Source organism: Heloderma suspectum, chromosome 11 (genome assembly GCF_057233095.1).
Source record: "Heloderma suspectum isolate Gila_16-S chromosome 11, 16-S_ref, whole genome shotgun sequence".
NCBI lineage: Eukaryota > Metazoa > Chordata > Lepidosauria > Squamata > Helodermatidae > Heloderma > Heloderma suspectum.
In genome coordinates this window covers 44,736,132-44,753,367 of record NC_139468.1, presented here as the reverse complement: position 1 = coordinate 44,753,367, position 17,236 = coordinate 44,736,132, and the positions used below count along the sequence as shown (strand labels likewise).

Genomic DNA, 17,236 nt, shown 5'->3' with positions numbered 1-17,236 from the left:
TAGGGATCCCTTGTATAACGTAAATTGGGGTATGGTATTCATCTTAAGTGTATTCACCTTACCCCATAAACTCAACTTTAAAGATGCCCATCTATCTATATCTTGTGAAATGTCGTTAATCAACTTGTTTAAATTTAACCTAATCATTTGAGATACATCTCTAGGGATAATTATTCCCTAATAAGTAATAAATCCTGGGCACCATCAAAATTGCCAGTTGGCTAATACGCTAGAGTATACTGCATGTCCAGTCGGCATTATTTCCGACTTTGACCAATTAATTGAATAGCCGGACAATTCACCAAAGGTATTAATCAGTTTCATCAAAGCTGGAACTGATGAGTGGTGTCTCGAGATAAACAACAAAAGTTCATCAGCATAAAGAACAGTTTTAACTTCTAATCCAAAATGGGCAAATCCATGAATACTATTATTTTGTCTAATAGCACACGCCAGGGGTTCCAAACATAAAATGAATAGCAATGGGGAAAGGGGGCAACCTTGTCTGGTGCCCCACCCTAGTAAAAAAAAAAAAAGAAGCTGAAAATAAATGGTTGGTCAATACTCTCGTTCTTGTAGGTGAGTATAAAATTTTAACCCATTTCAGAAATTCTATAGGAAAATTAGTGTAGTAAAAAATAAATTTCCAATAAATTTTGTCGAAGGCCTTGTCTGCATCCAAGGAAATTATGGTTGCCTGATCAGTTCTTTCAGAGTTTAAAGCAACCAGATCAACAACTAGTCTAAGATTATCACCCTCCTGTCTATTTTTAATAAATCCCACCTGGTCTGGTCTAACCAATATAGCCATGACCTGTTGTAATCTATCGGCCAAGATTGCTGTTAATATTTTGATATCTACATTATGTTATATGTTATAGTTTGTGCAATAGGTGTGGTCTTTGCCTGGCTTAGGTATCACAGTAATGTAAGCATCATTTAAAGAAAGGGAGCCCACTTCAAAAATATGGTTATAGAGGTGATACAACTTTGGGGCTAAAAAGCTAGAAAATGTTTTATACCATTCAATTGGGAACCCATCCTCTCTGGGTGATTTCCCAATATTCATTTTCGTTGTTGCGTTCATGATTTCCTCTGAACGCAGAGGAACTAAAAAGAGCTGCTGTTGTGAAGAATCTAAACGTGGAAGATGAATCTGAGAAAAAAAGCGTTCATATCTTGCCCTGATATCTTATTACCGGTACTATACAGATCAGCATAAAACTTTTTAAATTGTGAGTTTATGTCGGTAGGAGAAGTATATACTTTACCGCTCTCATCTTTAATAGCTGAAATAACATTTTGATGTTGGTGCTCTTTAAGACAACGTGCAAGGATCTTACTGGGATGTTCACCATTTTCCCAGTATTTCTGTCGTAGACAGGTCAGAGCAAATTCTGCATGTTGTGAAAGGATATTATTCAACTCACACTTCGTATTCTGTAGTTCTTGATAAAGTTGTGCTGTAGGGGAAGTGGCAAACTGAGTTATGAGAGATTTCAACTTCTTATTTAAGTGCGTCTGAGTTTTTTATAGCTTTTTTTGATAGGAAGCATAAGAGATAATTCAGTCCTTTAAGCTTTACTAGCCTCCCATTCAATGGCGCACGGACCTGCTGTACCCTCATTAGTATTGAAATATTCTGTTAGTTCAGCTAACATCTGGGTTTAAAACTTCTCATCGTTAAGAAGTGAACCATTGAAACGCTAAAGACCGGGGGCCCTAGGAGTATCAGAAAATTGCAGTTCCAAACATACTGGGGTATGATCTGATGCTACCAATGTATCAATCTTGCAGTCTTTGATTTGACATACTGAAGTTGCAGAAATCAAAAAATAGTCTAAAGCAATTACGGTGAACTGGTGAAATAAAAGTATACTCTCTGTCAGCAGGACGTAAAATTCTCCAGGCATCAGTGAAGCCATATTCCATCATATAAGCCTGAAGTGCCAGTCTCACTGCAAACCGAGTCTTGGGAGAAGGTGTACTCCTATCTAACAAAGGATCTAAGATCTTGTTAAAGTCCCCACCCACAATCAAATAATCATAGGTAATATCAATCAGTTTAGCAAAACAATCATGAAACATAGCCAGAGAATCAATATTTGGCCCATATACATCAATCATAACAATTAACTTGCAGCAAACTTGATGCTGTTGTTATCACAGTTTCAGTTGAGATGTCTGATGCTACCACCTGCCTGATTTTGTGGGATCAGTTCCTGCAACCTGGTGATGTGTGGACAAGGTGCTTGCAGCAATGTGACCAATTAATTTGGGCCATATACATTGATCATAACAATTAATTTGCCCATATACCTTCCTACCAGGATCAAAAAACGCCCCTCAGTATCAACAATCACCTGTTGAACTAAGATGGAGAGTTGCTCATGGATTAAAATCCCAACCCCTACACTGTGCTGAAGTGTTTGTGACATAGGCCTCCCCAACCCAATCTGCATCATCTGCCGATCTGCAGCCATCAAATGAGTTTCTTGTAAGAAGGCCAAGTCAAAAGAACTCTTTTCTGTTTTTTTACATTTCACAGCCCCTTGACATTCCATGAAGTCATGTTAAACATTGAAAAAACAAAAGCAAATAGTTTGCCACTCCACCCAAACACATCTCTCTAGATTTACAAACAACTAAATTTGTATACCGTAATTGGTATAACAAATACATCCTTAATTTACATTTAGGACCAACCATTTCAGACTTCATCAAAATAATTCTTGTTGTGTAGAAACTGAGAAACATTTTAAAATTATTCCAAAATACGAACAAAAAATGAAAATAAAAAGCCAAAATAAAAATAAAACTCAATTACCCCATTTGTGTCCACTCACCATAAAAAAGTGCCAAAACAGCACCCCTAACAAACTAAAAACTAAACAAAAACAAAAAATAAAAACTTTTGCCTTCCATTTGGACTGACATGTAACCACAGTGCTCAGCTTAGCCCCTCCCACATATTAAATACATACACAGAGCAAAGTTACAAACATTACAAATTTAACCAACAAGAAATAGTAATAATAATAATTACAAAAAGAAATAAAAAGCCAATTGGATATTTTAACTAATATTATATCTGGAGATGTGTTCATGTGTGTACATACATACACACAGACACACACGCATATACATGTACCTCCATAACCTTATTAAGCTGAATGTAATATAGTTAACGTATAACCTATATTTACTCAAAATATGTCAGTTAACACACACACAAACAGGAATTATGTATACATTATACATAGAAAAGAAGAAAGGAAAAAGAAAGAGAAGGGGGGGAACAGTAATATACAATGCATTTGATCTGGCATGCCACCCAGACTTCTTATCAACTATAACCCAAATGATGCTTCAGAGGAGCAGTAAAAAAAAAAGATAGAAAATGGCTGGATTCCAACTCAAGAAAGTGAAGAAGTCAAATCCCTTGTTCTGATTTTAATGCCAGTGAGAGATGATTCTGCAGCTTCAGAACTTAAAAACTTTTTCATTTAGCCTTCGAAAAAAACCAAGAAGCAAAACGTGGCAGGATATTTGATATGATATTGCAAGTTAATTTGCTTTGCCAGATTTCTCACCTTGGTAAATTGTCTTCTTCTATCAGCGATTTCTTTAGTATAATCAGGAAAGAGCATAATTTTGTTGTTTGCTGGCCCCCACCGAAGCTCACCCCCCCTCTCTTGCTAAACGCATAAGATGCGTTTATCTTATATTTTTTATTTATATGGTACGATAATTTTTCAATAATTTGTATGATAATAATTATATGCTACGATAATTTTTCGTAGAGGCACGTAAACATTGAACGGTAACAGGTCCCGCTCTGATGCCTCATGTAGAACCGGGAACACGTTAAGCATGCTCAATATCAGGTGGAAAATCAGAAGGCAAAGCCAATAACTCACGCAGAGATTTATCCATGACCTCAGCAAGACAGAGATCTGTAGCCAGATCTTTAAAGCCAAGAATACGGAGGTTAGCCCTCCGAGCAAAGGCCCCCAGTTGAGAAATTCAAGCAGACAGACGATCATGAGAGGCATCCATAGCAGTTTCATGAGCAGTAACCCGGTCTTCAAGTGCGTTAACTTTCGACTCCATCTTTTGAAGACAAATATTCATCGGGTCAACAGACCCTTGAAGGGTAGTGATGGAATCCTGAATTGTTTCAGGCTTCTTTGACTGCACTGATAACTGCGAAGACATAGTTTTTATCAAAGCAAGCATCTCCTCTCCTCTCCCTCTCCATTGTCTTTAGAAACCTTTGCTGGGGGGGCAGTGGGGGGGGTTGCCGGCGTCCCCAAGCCTTTCTTTCCCCTTGATGTTGCCATCCTCCTCTCACTTCCGAAAGCACAACAAGCAAATATAAATGTGGAAACAGAAAACAGAAGCTTAAGCAAGTTTAATTGCAAATACCCAGATAACACAACAGCCTTGAAGAGGTAATTTTAAAGCTGAAACTGGAGAGATGCAGCGAAGAGCCAATCACGACACCATCTCCAACCGGAAGTCCAGTATCCCTTGATCATAGCAGTTGGGCATAGTCTACCCATATACTTTCCTACCAAGATCAAAAAATGCCCCTCAATATAAAAAAATCACCTGTTGAACTGAAATGGAAAGTTGCTTATGAATTAAAATCGCAACCCCTTTACACTGTGTTGAAGTATCTGCAACATAGGCCTCACCAACCCATGCTGTTGCTCATGAGCAAACAACATTGGCTGCCTTTGGGGCAGTTTGCACGATCTGTGCTGTGATTTAAGTAAGCCACAGTGGCTTATTTTGATCATGCAAGCCAGGTCAATTTGTCTCGTACAAGGCATTGGTGGGAGAGACCAGTTTGGGCCACTCTTCCGTCCCTTCTCTTATTTTGTAGGATCCATCTTGAAGAATCAAGAAGACACTTTTGCTGCGGAGTTGCATCGTCTCAAGCAGCAGCTTCTCTTCAATTTGGTAGACTTTGAGTCTGTGGTTGACTGGATACGGAGCACCGTGGCTGAGGTCAGTGGTAGTTTTAGGGCCTTGTCTGGTAAGCTTTTTTGTGAGGTAGTGGCAGAGAACTATTTGCCATCCTCGCCAAGAACCAGCTGGAGGAAGATACCCTACCAGAGGGCATGGCCAGCCTGGTCTCTGACAATAAGAACAGGCAGATGAAGCCCTGGCTGCGTGGGCTAGTCACTGGGCAAGAGGAGGTGGCGTTATAGGGGGCCATGATCCCCGGGTCTTGATACTGATGGGCTGTTTCCTTCTTCTTCTAAGCACTTATGGAAGCTGATGGTGGAAGAATCAGATTTAATAGGACAGCTAAAGGTAACGGTAGTAAAGCTCCTCTCCTTCAGGAGGATGCCAGCCCCTGCAAGTGAAAAATAGCTTGGAAGGGCTTCCTTGAACAATTGCCCCTAGCAATCCTTCCTTCCTTCTAGATTATTAAAGACTTTTATCTGTTGGGAAGAGGAGAACTGTTTCAGGCCTTCATTGATATTGCACAGCATATGCTAAAGACACCTCCCACTGCAGTGACTGAGCACGGTGAGTCTCCTGGTGCCAGCAAGGCCCGCCTGGCGTGGGTGGCTGTGTCCAGCACCTCCACCAGGCTGTGCTGTGGGTTGTCTTGGCTGAGTGGGGAGAAGGTGGTGGACTGAACTTCCCGCTGGCCATTCAGATGCTTCCCCTGTTTTCCAGGACTTTGTGCTGCCTCCAGCAAATGCACGCTTTGGCCTCTGCGTTCTGCTGCTGGTGTGCAAACCTTGGGAAGGGCCCTCAGCAGGGGTGTGGCATGAGACGTTTCTCCGTTTGCTCAGGCAGACATTGCCACCTCCATTGTCCTCCTCTTGTTTCCCTCAGATGTGAATGTGGCTTTCCAGCAGTCAGCCCACAAAGTGCTGCTAGACGATGACAACCTGCTCCCTCTCCTTCACTTGACCATCCACTACCATGGAAAGGAGTCCCGAGGTGGGTGTTGGTGCCGGGAGCCCAACTGCGGTTTCAGCGCCCACGGCCAGTGTGCATCTGCCTGGCTTTTAGCGGGGCCTGTGGCAGGAGCACAGAGTCTCAACGTCAGTTTTGTTCCATAGAGACATAAGCCTGGCCAAGGAGACTGGAGTACAAGCCAGCCTGCTTGCAGGGGGGTAGAGTGAGAGAGGCAGAGTCAGACTCTGTGCAACTCTGTGTTGACTCCCCTGTGCTTAGCAACCGTCTTTGTGCTCCTCTGTGTCCCACCTACATCCTGGCTGAAGCTCAAGCCGTAACATGGGCTTCCTTTTCAGACGCTTCTCAGGCTCGTGAGGCGCCTTCCCGGGAATTATCTCCTCATGAATCCCCCACATCAGGCTGGGCTGCTCTGGGGCTCTCCTACAAAGTGCAATGGCCTCTGCACATCCTCTTCACTCCTGCTGTCCTGGAAAAGTGAGGACTGCCTCTCTTTTCAGGCAGCCTGTGCGGCGTTTGTCATTGGCAGATGGTAGTATCAGAGGCTGGGAAGGGAGGGAGCACTCTTCTGCTTTTCTTTCTCCGGAAAAAGATGCTCTGGAAGGAGCGCTTGCTCTTGTTGTGCGGGTTGGCCCAACCCTCTTTTGCTCATTGTCACCTTGGTTGCAGGTACAACGTAGTCTTCAAGTACCTGCTGAGCGTGCGGCGCGTTCAGGCTGAGCTGCAGCACTGCTGGGCTCTGCAGACGCGATGCAAGTGCCTGGAATCCAGCAGGACAGATGCCGTCAAGTGGCGGCTGCGCCATCACATGACTTTTCTTGTGGACAACCTACAGTACTACCTGCAGGTGAGGGGGCTGCATCCAGTGCTCTCTTCCCTCCAGAGAGCACTGGGTGGCAGGCGCAGCTGAGACCTGCCCTGAGTGGGCACTTCTTTTGAGACTCTGGATCTGCCCCCTGGAACTGCTGATCGAGATGGCTGGAAGTGCAGGGCAGCCCCTCCTCTTCCGACGGACATCCCCTGGTTTCCCCTGGCCCTTTGCAGTGGCAAAAGGGAGTTCTGATTTGCTTGCTCTCAGGTGGATGTCCTGGAATCTCAGTTCTCACAGCTACTGCAACAGATCAATTCCACCCGGGACTTTGAGAGTATCCGACTGGCACATGACCACTTCTTGAGCAATCTCCTGGCTCAGTCCTTCATTCTGCTGAAACCAGTGAGTCCCTCCTACAACCTTCATGGTCAATAGTCTCCCTCTTGGGTCCCCATGAACATAGAAGTTATCTTGCTGGAACAGGCCAAAGGTCCATCTAATAGGTATGCACTCCTATCTTCAGCACAAACAGGACATGGAGGACCCATTCAAAAAACCAAACCACTATGAATGTGGCTGGAATGTGACTTGAACAGCATCAGGCTACAGATCTCCGAGTACACTTCAGTGTAGAGTAGAATGCAAGCATGCCTGTTTTCCTCCAGACAGGTGGTGGGGTGGGGAGGGTTCTTTGTGACTGCTCAGTAGCATCTGTGGAGGAGGGGAAGACGGCCAGAGTCATTCCCCAAAGCACCATACGTTGAGGCATGTGCAGAGTTCTTGGAAACACTTGTTTAGACCAGTTTAATGCTTAAACAAAAGCTTCAGGCTTTTGGTAGCTGCTGTTCTGTGTGTTAACAAATTAGATTTTTCCCTTACACCTTGGTGCTTTATGGAATTGAACTAAACTGACATACAAGTTTTGAGTAAACATTTCCCAAAATGTGTTCCCTCCTGAGTACTGGCATATCTGAGACTCCAAAAAGGCAAAGCCAAGACTGCTGCAATGCTTGGTGTCCGTCACCTCTTGGGTCTTTTAATGCTCTTCTTCTGTGCAGGCTTTCCACTGCCTGAATGAAATCCTGGATCTCTGCCATAGCTTCTGCTCACTCGTCAGCCAGAACCGGGGGCCGCTGGACGAGCGAGGCACCATCCAGCTGAGTATTCTGGCCAAGGTGTGTGTCCCTGTTCCTGCCAAGGAGCCGCGAAAGATCAGTGCTCTTGGAGCGCCCCTCCTCGGGAACAGTTTGGAGCCTCAGCAGGCAGTTCTTTGATGGGCTGAAGGGGTGCTGGGGGGTCATTTTACCTCTGGTGGACACCTCGTTGGGAGATTGAGCCATTTAGCTGTGATCACTGGGGGGGGGGGGACAGAATGCTGCCTCTTTCCAGTGGTCGTTCTGGCAGTGGCTACCTTCAGAAGCAGCTTAGCCAGGAAAGGCATCCTGGGACATGAGGAATTGTGGCACATTAGCAGCCCGTTCCCTCTCTGGACCGGCAGTTCCCAAGGGGTGAGGGGAAGGGAAAGACCATTGCGGGGGAAAACATGGGTGCTTCCTCCCTTGGACCTGCCCATATCATTTTTATTTCATTATTGCATTTGTATCCCTTTTTTTCCTCTTACAAGGAACTTATGAATCCCCCTCCACTTTATCCTCACAACAACCCTGTGAGATGGGTTAGGCTGACCGTCAGTGACTGGCTGAAAGTCACCCAGTGAGCGTCATGGCCGAGTGGGGACTAGAACCCGGCTCTCTCAAGTCCCAGTCCCATACTCTAACCACTACACTACACCGGCTCTTAATAATATCATTAACTAGTTTAAGTACCTTATACAAGGATTCCCAAAATAGAATGCATCATGATTCCTCAGAGGAGGGGGATTCTGCCTGTTCTAGCGGGATTTGCCCCTCCCCTGGAAGATCAGGGGCCTCGCTTGGGTACGCCTGGATCCTGCACTGCCATCGGAGGTGCAGGTGGTCTCTGGCTTCATCTGGGATCCCAGCCCTGTGTGAAGGTGGGCAGCTGCTGCACCATACCAAGAGGGCTGGAGGGGCCTGCATGGGCCGAGCGCTGTTTCTCAGGGCAGAGGCATCTTCCCTCCCAGGGCGTGTGGCTCACTGGCGTTGGCCTTTGCAGGGCTTCAGCTGCCAGTCTTCGCTTCTGTTCAAGGTTCTCTCCAGCGTTCACAACCACCAGATAAATTCGGACTTGGCTCAGCTGCTGCTGCGCCTGGACTACAACAAGTACTACACGCAGGCTGGAGGCACACTGGGCAGGTATGACGGGGGAGTCCTAGGAGATGGGGCAGGCGCCTCTCACAGGTGTGCTGGGGGCGGTGGGCTTCAGCAAGGCCAAGGCGCTGTGGCGGGCAGGAGCCCCTGAGGTTCCTTGAGCAGGGAGGCTCATCTGCAGGCACTGCCTCACTGTGGTACATCACTGCTGGACCTGAGTTGGCTGTTTTAATATGATCTTCTGTCTTTTGTGCATCAGCCGCTGTGGGGTCCTTTTTGAGGCCCAAGTTGTAGGATATAAAATGATAAAATATAACCAGGCCTGTGTGCATTTTTAACAATCCAAATTCTCCACCCTGAGGTCTGTTTAAATTGTGTCAGCTGGTCAAGTGTGCATAATTTATTAGATGTTGTATTATTATGTAGTTCTTGCTACTGTGCCTAATCTTCTCATTTTGCTAATAGAATTCTGTGCAATTGAGGTATTTCTGTAATTAACTCTTTTTCTGCAGTGTGGGATTAGAATAGGATGGTTCATGGAGGCAGTTGCCAACATTTCCAGGAACGTGACCCAGAGCTGTCTGTCTCTGGTAGTGGCAGAGACATTCCAACTACTGGAGGAGGATGGAAACATGATGACTGATGAGCATCTTGGTCATCGCAGCTCCTGCAGCCTGTTGTCTTCCATTTCAGCCATGGCACTTGCAAACAATTCTTCCCTCCCAGTTCAAGTAAAGCTTAATTAAATACATCTCTTGTGCTGATTTCCTTGTGTTGGTTTTTTTTTCCAGAAGGGAAGTGAAAATGCATGTACATAGTATTTCAAATGCCCAGCGAGTCCTTTCTGCTGTCATAGATAGTAATCCAGCCATTTGGCATTTCCATCTCATGCAGTCTTACAAAGAACTGAAGCCACACTGCACAGACAAAATCAAGCTGAGGGCTACTCTTAATGGAAGACCGCTACATTAACTGTAGAAAAGCATTTTTGCTGAAAGTGATCGTAGAATCATAGGGCTGGAAGGGGCCTGCAAGACCATCGCGTCCAGCCCCCTGCTCAGTGCAGGAAGCCTGATTCCCAGGCGGTCTCCCGTCCAAGGACTAGCCAGGGCTGACCCTGCTTAGCTTCTGAGATCAGGCACATCCAGCCCTTTGCTCGTGGCGAGGGAAACGCCACTAGTATTTTATTGTTGGTTTTAATTGTTGGCTTTTATTGTTTTTATGTTTTTATCACTTTCAGTATTTTAACTATTTTTATGTATGTTATTGTTGTAAGCTGCCTTGGGAGGGCTTCTGCCCTGAAAGACGGCCAAGAAATATTTTAAATAAATAAATAAATTTTAGCGCCCTGCTTGGCTGTCAGAGGAAGAAAGAAAGTACCTCCTGTTTGTGTGTGGCTTCAGGGCTGCAGGCTTGTGCTGTGATGGAGCGCTCTGCTGCGGACCGAGACTAGTCTCGGCATCACCGATCTCCATCCATGCAATGGGCAAATGTCTCCCACACTTTCTTCTATGTGCTTAATTTCTCGCCAACACGTGCGTGTGGCTTTGCCCGAGAGTGGGGCTGCACACTGCCAAGACCTCCATCTTCGTCCTAAACGACAGCAATGTGATCTGCCACAGTGCTACCTTGCTGTAGCTATTTCCCTTACTGCCCCTATTTTGCTTTCCTCGCTGAGTGGGTAATTATCCTGGTGGAGGTTCTCTGTCTAAGACACAGCTTGAAACATCAAGCATACAGCTTCTTTCTTTGGGAAAAGAACATTGGGTGGAGTGTCCCCATATCTGTCTTACATCCTGGCAGCTGCATTGACCACTTTCAAGTAAATGTTACTTGAAGAAGAAGAATATTCTTCGTGGTCTCTGTGCCTCACACATATGGGCTCTGTTCCTGCACTGAGCCTCTTTTGGGAAACCTCTAAAGCTGAGGGATGTTTTGGTGGGAACCTTCCCCCACTGTCAGTTACTCATGTCCTAGCAGGTTCCTGCCCTTTCTGTCACCATCCGCTACTCATGTCCTAGCAGGTTCTTGCCCATTCTCTCAGTTCTCTTTTGACCACCTAGCTGGTTGCCTCTGTGAGAAACTGCACCACATAACATTTCTGGAATTCCTCACAGTTTGGAAAGCGATGGGTGCATTTGAGACTTAACTGCGGGGAAGGCATGTACAGATCCTTCCCAACAGTACTGTGCTTTGACACATCAAGAAGCAAGGGGGCACACGTGTATCTTGATCACTCCTTGTGTGGCAGATCAAGCAAATCATCCACATTTGCATGATCTTACCTCTACTTTAATCTAGATAAGAAACTTCAAAATTCAATACTCTTATTTAGACATACGAAGATTTAGAGTAGAAAAGTTACCTTTATATAAAGTCTTTTATATATCTTTTGGATGCTATAAAATATGTCTAAACTATTTTTACTATGGTTTGTTTCCTATCCAAGAATTCCAAGAACACGCAGCAGTGGAAGCTATCCTTTAGGATCAGCTTTCCCCAATGTGTTGCCTGTAGAATCAACCTGGTATTGATTATGGTTGAAAATTAGCAAATGTACTTGACTGCTTAGAAGCCTTGTTTAAGAATGATATCATGTTTTCATGTGTTTGAATTTATTCATGCATAAGCTCTTGTATTTAGTACTGTTATGCTAATACTTTGGAGTAAAAGTCAAAAAGACAAAATCTTGTCTGAGAGAGTTTTTCTTAAGAACTGGAATTCTGTATTACCTATATCTGAGTGAAGGATTGAACTGGCTCTAGATGGTATCTGGTTGTAAGGGGAATCTGACTGTATAAGCGGTAGACAGCTGATTGATGCTCATGATGTACTGACAGTACAATTTGAGAGGACCTCTGAAGCAGGGCATATTGGCACTTGGTGGCTGAAAGCAGTAATGGTTCGCGACTCTGTTTCCTTTGTCCATCAGGGAATGTCTGTCTTCTGCAGACCCTAGATCTAATCTTTTGGGATTGAGGCACAGCCTGACATCCAGATCTCAACACACTGAAACTCACAGCTTGGTGAATCCAATAGTGAGTAACCCTGTTTGGATCCTGTCACAAGTTCAAACTGTTTTGAACGCAGCCAAGAAAACTGCCACACGCTGATACTATGCTTCTAGGTGGTCTTCCTTTACAAAGTCTGTGTGGGTCCACTGTTTCAATCCACTCACAAGATTGATTGAAAATGTTCTTTTATTTTTTTTAGACTAAAAATTCTGTTCCAGAAGGGGTTGAAGCTTTCATCCATAAGAATTTATTTGGTGGTCTCTCTTTGGTGGTCCTATGAGCTGTCAGGCTTGCAGTGTCTGTCTCAAATCCAAGCACATTCGACACGAGGGGTTGCCATGTCTATGGCCTTTGGCAAAGGTGTTCCATTGTCGGACTTATGTAAAGTGGCGACATGGTCAAAATCCTCAACGTTTGTAAAATACCGCAAACTGGATGTCAGAGCATGTTCAGACTGTGTCTTTGGGCAAGCTGTGCTGTCATCGATCTTATCGTGAGATACCTACCCACCTCTGATAAGGAAGCTTGTTAATCGCCCAATTGGGTGATGCACAGAGACCAAGAAGAAAGACAGGTTGTTTAACTGTAACAGTAGTTCTTTGAGTGGTCTCCTCTGTATTCACACAACCTACCCACCATCCCCACTGTTAATCTGCTGTCTTGAGAGTTTAACAGTCTCTGCTTGAAACATCCTGGCCAGATCCCTTCAGTCAACCGGGAGGTACGCACAAAGAGAGTCCATTTTCTCCCAGAGAAACAGCTGGTATCTGGCCATCATGGCCTAATAATTTGCCACTTGAAGGCTGAGAGCTGCTGACGAGTACATCCCCCAACCCAGCAAATCTAATCTGCCCACATCCACAGGCGATGCATGGATCTTTTGCGACCGCCCTTGTGCTGTTTCAACAATGATTGCGTTAGAACATGGATGTGAGTATAAGAATGCTGTGTCCTTCTCCTGGAACTGGTACAAAGACTCAAGCTGCTTGGATGTAGGGGCCGTCGATGATGAGGCCTTCCAGGATTGCTATACCATCTGAAGCAGGGTTGGAAGAAAGGCAACTGCCACCAGTTTCGATGATTCAGTATGGACAGCGTCAAACACCAGATCTGGTTTGCTGCTGTGGTTGTTGAACCTCGATACCCAGAGACTTGTATCCCAGCTACATTGTGCAGAAAGGGGATGGACAGTGGGACTGAAGAATAAGAAGACGAGTTGGACATCAGCCAAGTTGTGGGGTGAAACCAGTCTGTTTGCAGGAACAGAGGATTTGGTGGTAGGGCAGGTGAAGGCGGTAGTGGTGCCAGTTTCACCTGTAGCAGCCATATTGGGGGCTTCGGGGCTTCTGGCTCTTTGGAAATGATTCCAGCCTTAAGCCCGCGCATTAAATAAAGAATCTCTTTTTCCTTCACTCCGTGGTCTCTCTGACTCTGGGTTCTGCAACATAAATGGTGCCGTGACTCGGATGTGGCAGGCTCTGAGCCAGACAGGTGGCAGTTGCCTGCTCTTGATCGCCGCACCGGGAAGACGAGCTCGGCGCATGCCTCCCTTTCTTGGCGCCACCGACCTTTTTGTCGAGTGAATGGGAGAAAGCCTGCACCGGGATCGCCCAAACGGCAGCAAGCAGCAAGAGAACCTTGGGAAGCGGAGGAAGGAACTTGAGCCCTGCCTGTATCGCAGCTGCAATTGAGTTGAAACCCACATTGGAAGCCTTCAGGAGAAAGGCAAGTATATGGGAAAAAGAGGGCCTCGCCTTTAGGGAGAAAGGCCACTGGGCAGAAAAAAAGAGGGCCCCGCCTCATGAAGAAGGTCAGTGTTGGTGGTATACGTATACAAAAGAACCTACTCCTTGCGGGTAGAAGGGGGGCCTGATCACACCCCCGAGCGGGCGCCAGTACTCAGCACAGCCAGTACTCAGTAGGAAGCTGGGGAAGCCGCTTTCCGCTCTGGTAAAAAGTGGGAAAAGTGGGTGGCAGGACATATGGATGCAGTGGAGAGATTGATGATTGTGTGAGTGGCTACTGCGGTTTCTGACGCATACCGTTGACCGTCCGGGTGCCCAGGCCAGTAGCAAAGTGCGTGGTGTATAAAATCCTCTTGTGTCGGCCAGTGAGACCCCTTACTCACTGACCAATTCCCTTTCCCTAATTGTGTCTGTCTTCAATTTAGGAGGGAGGCTATGGGTGGTGGGGGAAGCAAACCTTGCACCCCCTTAAGATGTATGTCAAACAAAGAAGGAAAAGGGTTTTTTTTTAAAAAAAAAAAAAATCAGAATAGAGAGAGAAAACAGCAAAAAGCTCAAGGTCGAGCTGAGAGGAAAAAAAAGAACAAGATCTGAGGCTGTTAATTAGAAAAATGTTGCAGGACAGTCTGGCTTTTAACAAAGCGTGGGAGCGTGAGAGTGTAAGGCCGAAGAAGTAGCTGTTAGCCTAGCGCGCCGAGAGGGGGGGGGCAGGAAAATTGCCCACAACGTTCTGAGTTGTGCAACATCATCACCTCGCCTAATTGAGATGAAATCCCTAAGAAATGGAAACTGAAAATGAAGACCCAGAAGATGAAGGCAAAATAGAAAATAAAGGTGGAGAATCAGCCCCCAGAGCACAGGCTAGACCCCTCTTCGAGTGAAAAGTGTGCCATAAGCCTGGCCCAAAGCAGAATGAAGCGGAAAGACCATGTTGAAGATCTCTGTCAAGGTAACCGTGTTTAGCTTTGAACTGTGTTAGAATTGCATAGAGCCTGTAGCTACTGACCATCAGCTATATGATTTCTGAAGAGCGTAACCATTAAGCTTTTGCCGTGGGATTCCCTGCAATGAAGAAATCTCACTGATTTAAGTGTCCAGTGTTACACTGCCTAAGTGTGTGTGCTGAAGAGACCGAGAAACCAGACAGCATGTTCCTGGCCAAGCCAAAATCACGCTACTACCATGCTCCTAAAAGCTGCAATAAACTGTGTAAGCTGGGAGACCCAACCTGATTGAGAAGAAAATAAGATATTGGAGCAACTGTCTTAAAAAACAATGAGATCTGTGTAGCTGGCTGGCTGACGCTGTCAGTGATGTTACAACTTTAAATTAAGACTGTTTTCCTGTTTGAGACCCCAGCGAAGAAAGCTGACCCGAGTTATTTGTTGCCCGTGCCAAAGCAAGAATTTGGCTGCCCTGTACCTCATCCTGTCCTGTTTTGAGCTTGGGATTTACAAATACAAACAAACTGAGAAGCTTGCCTTTGAAGTCCTGCAAATCACCCCACCACCTCCCCGAAGATTAATGGCTGCCTGAAAAATGCAAGTATAAAGCGATGCCCATCACCCCCCAGCGTCCTGAGTTTCGGCACTCAGTGTTTCAGTGCTTTCGTGTACCAGGTTAGAAGAGAAAAAAAAAAGAGCAAGTTTTTAAAATGTCTGTGAGAACCTGACAGAAGTAAAATAAAATTTACAGAAGAGTTGCCCAGGTTAAAGCGTCACGGCTAAAGAGCTGAGCTGTGCCGCTCTGTTTAGACAGAGGCCTTGCTAAAAAGTTAAAAGCCCTTGTCTGTCAGAAGGGGTGTAGGGCCACACTTTCCCTTTTTAAACTGATGCAAGAGTGGAGAGCCTTTGCTGGAAACATCGCATCTTCATTGCCCAGAGCCTTCTCTGTTTGCCTCCATCATTGTCTGGGCTTTTTAGAGACACTCTGCACATGAACTAAAATTTTAAATTGTCAAAGATTTGCCATGGACAGTGCTGTGAAGCTTTTGATAAACTTGAACTCTCATCGCTGTGGACCGTGTGTCTGTGTTTGTAGTCAGCTCAGTGTACAGCAGGCTGAGTTTGATCTATGACTTTTAGATTTCCTTCTGCCAGAACTCATGCAGCATAGAGTTGCCGATGCAAAAATGGTGACCTAGAACTCTTTGCGTGTGTGGGAATGCCCGTCCCTTGATTTTGATGAGCCCTGAGCTTTCAGCCAGAAGAGCAGTATGATTGCTGGATCTGCTCCATCATGCCTTACCGTGCTAAAAGTGCTTTCCATTCATTGTGTTAAATTGCAGAAAAAGTTTGTTGTGTATATTTTATGATTTCTTAGATATCATAAAATATATGTGATATTTGCAGATTAGTGTTAGTTGCAACTCCAAATGATACTAAGTGTGGTTCCCAATAGATGACAAGGAGAAAAGACAAAGGCAAGTAGAAAAGAAGGAAATAGAGAAAGTAGAAGACAGAGAAGGGAGGAAAAAAAGAAGGAAAAAAAGGCAAGAGGCAAAGAAAAAAAAACATTTGTAGAAAAGAAGCGTGGCCATAGTTGCCCCCAGGATAAATTAAAAGCAGCTGATTGTGCCTGGAGCTTATTACCTGGGATAAAGTAGCCACAATAATGTAATAGTTCTTTAAGATGAAAAAAATGTAACTAGAAGGAGAAGAAGAGCCTATCCCAAATGTGTGTCATTGAGACTAGTGTAAGGCAGAAAGGTTTAAGTAAGTGAGTTTAACTTAAAAAAGACAAATAAAGAGACAAGGCTAGTGCATGGAGCAGAAAGTTTTATATAAAAAGTTTGAAACATGATCTGCAATACAGGCAGATCAGCAAAGAAAAAGAAAGAAAAAATTTGTCTTCCCATACTAATGAATAAAAGTGTTATCAAGCACTTTGAGAAGCGAAGTTGTTTACAGGAAGCTGTGCCTGAGAACCAAACACTTCTAGCCTATGCTGAAAATGCTTGCTAGTGTTGTGTTGCCTCATGGGTAACATGTATGGTATAAAACCCATTTAGCCCAATAGCTCGTGGTTCAGAGAAGCTGTCTGATCCAACCATTAAGTATGCCTGTGTGCTGTAAGTTACCCAATAAAGTCTCCTTGTAAGTAAACCCCCCCGCTAGAATCCCAAAACACAAGTGGGGCTAGAGCGCCTCACCCAGTATCAAACCCTGCTGTTAAAAGCCGTAAAGGCAGGTATAAAGAAGTCAGTTAATATGACCAAAGTGTCTAAAGTACTGCAAGGTGCCACCGAGGCCCCAGAGCGTGCTTGGAGCGTCTTTCAAATGCCTATCGCCAGTATACCCCCCTCCCTCAACCCAGAGGCCCAAGAAGACGTGGACGAAAAAAAAAAGAAGACCCGGCAGAGGCAGAAGATTCTTAAAAAAGAACCAGTGTGCCCAGTGTGGACAAGATAGACATTAGTGGCATGAATGCCCAAATAAAATAAATCAAATACACAAAGGAGAAAACGAAAGGGGCCAGAATGGGCGAAGAGGG

The 17,236-nt window shown here is 45.0% G+C and overlaps 1 protein-coding gene across 11 annotated transcripts in view; it reads left to right on the top strand.

Moving 5' to 3' along the window:
• Window positions 1-15,361, top strand: part of TUBGCP4 (tubulin gamma complex component 4) — a 52,038-nt gene extending 36,677 nt beyond the window's left edge. For 4 of the 11 annotated variants that reach the window (XM_084817853.1, XM_084817850.1, XM_084817847.1 and 1 more), the window contains 10 exons: window positions 4,892-5,016; window positions 5,275-5,325; window positions 5,439-5,544; window positions 5,860-5,967; window positions 6,282-6,420; window positions 6,613-6,790; window positions 7,022-7,156; window positions 7,813-7,929; window positions 8,891-9,030; window positions 9,498-9,749. In XM_084817853.1, coding sequence (XP_084673979.1) covers window positions 4,892-5,016; window positions 5,275-5,325; window positions 5,439-5,544; window positions 5,860-5,967; window positions 6,282-6,420; window positions 6,613-6,790; window positions 7,022-7,156; window positions 7,813-7,929; window positions 8,891-9,030; window positions 9,498-9,513 — 1,115 coding nt within the window. In that variant the 3' untranslated portion in view covers window positions 9,514-9,749. Of the gene's footprint in view, window positions 1-4,891; window positions 5,017-5,274; window positions 5,326-5,438; window positions 5,545-5,859; window positions 5,968-6,281; window positions 6,421-6,612; window positions 6,791-7,021; window positions 7,157-7,812; window positions 7,930-8,890; window positions 9,031-9,497; window positions 9,750-11,917; window positions 12,024-12,198 lie in introns of those variants that run through there. The other 7 variants (XM_084817849.1, XM_084817845.1, XM_084817852.1 and 4 more) reach the window with 4 other exon arrangements.
• Window positions 15,362-17,236: the final 1,875 nt, after the last annotated feature.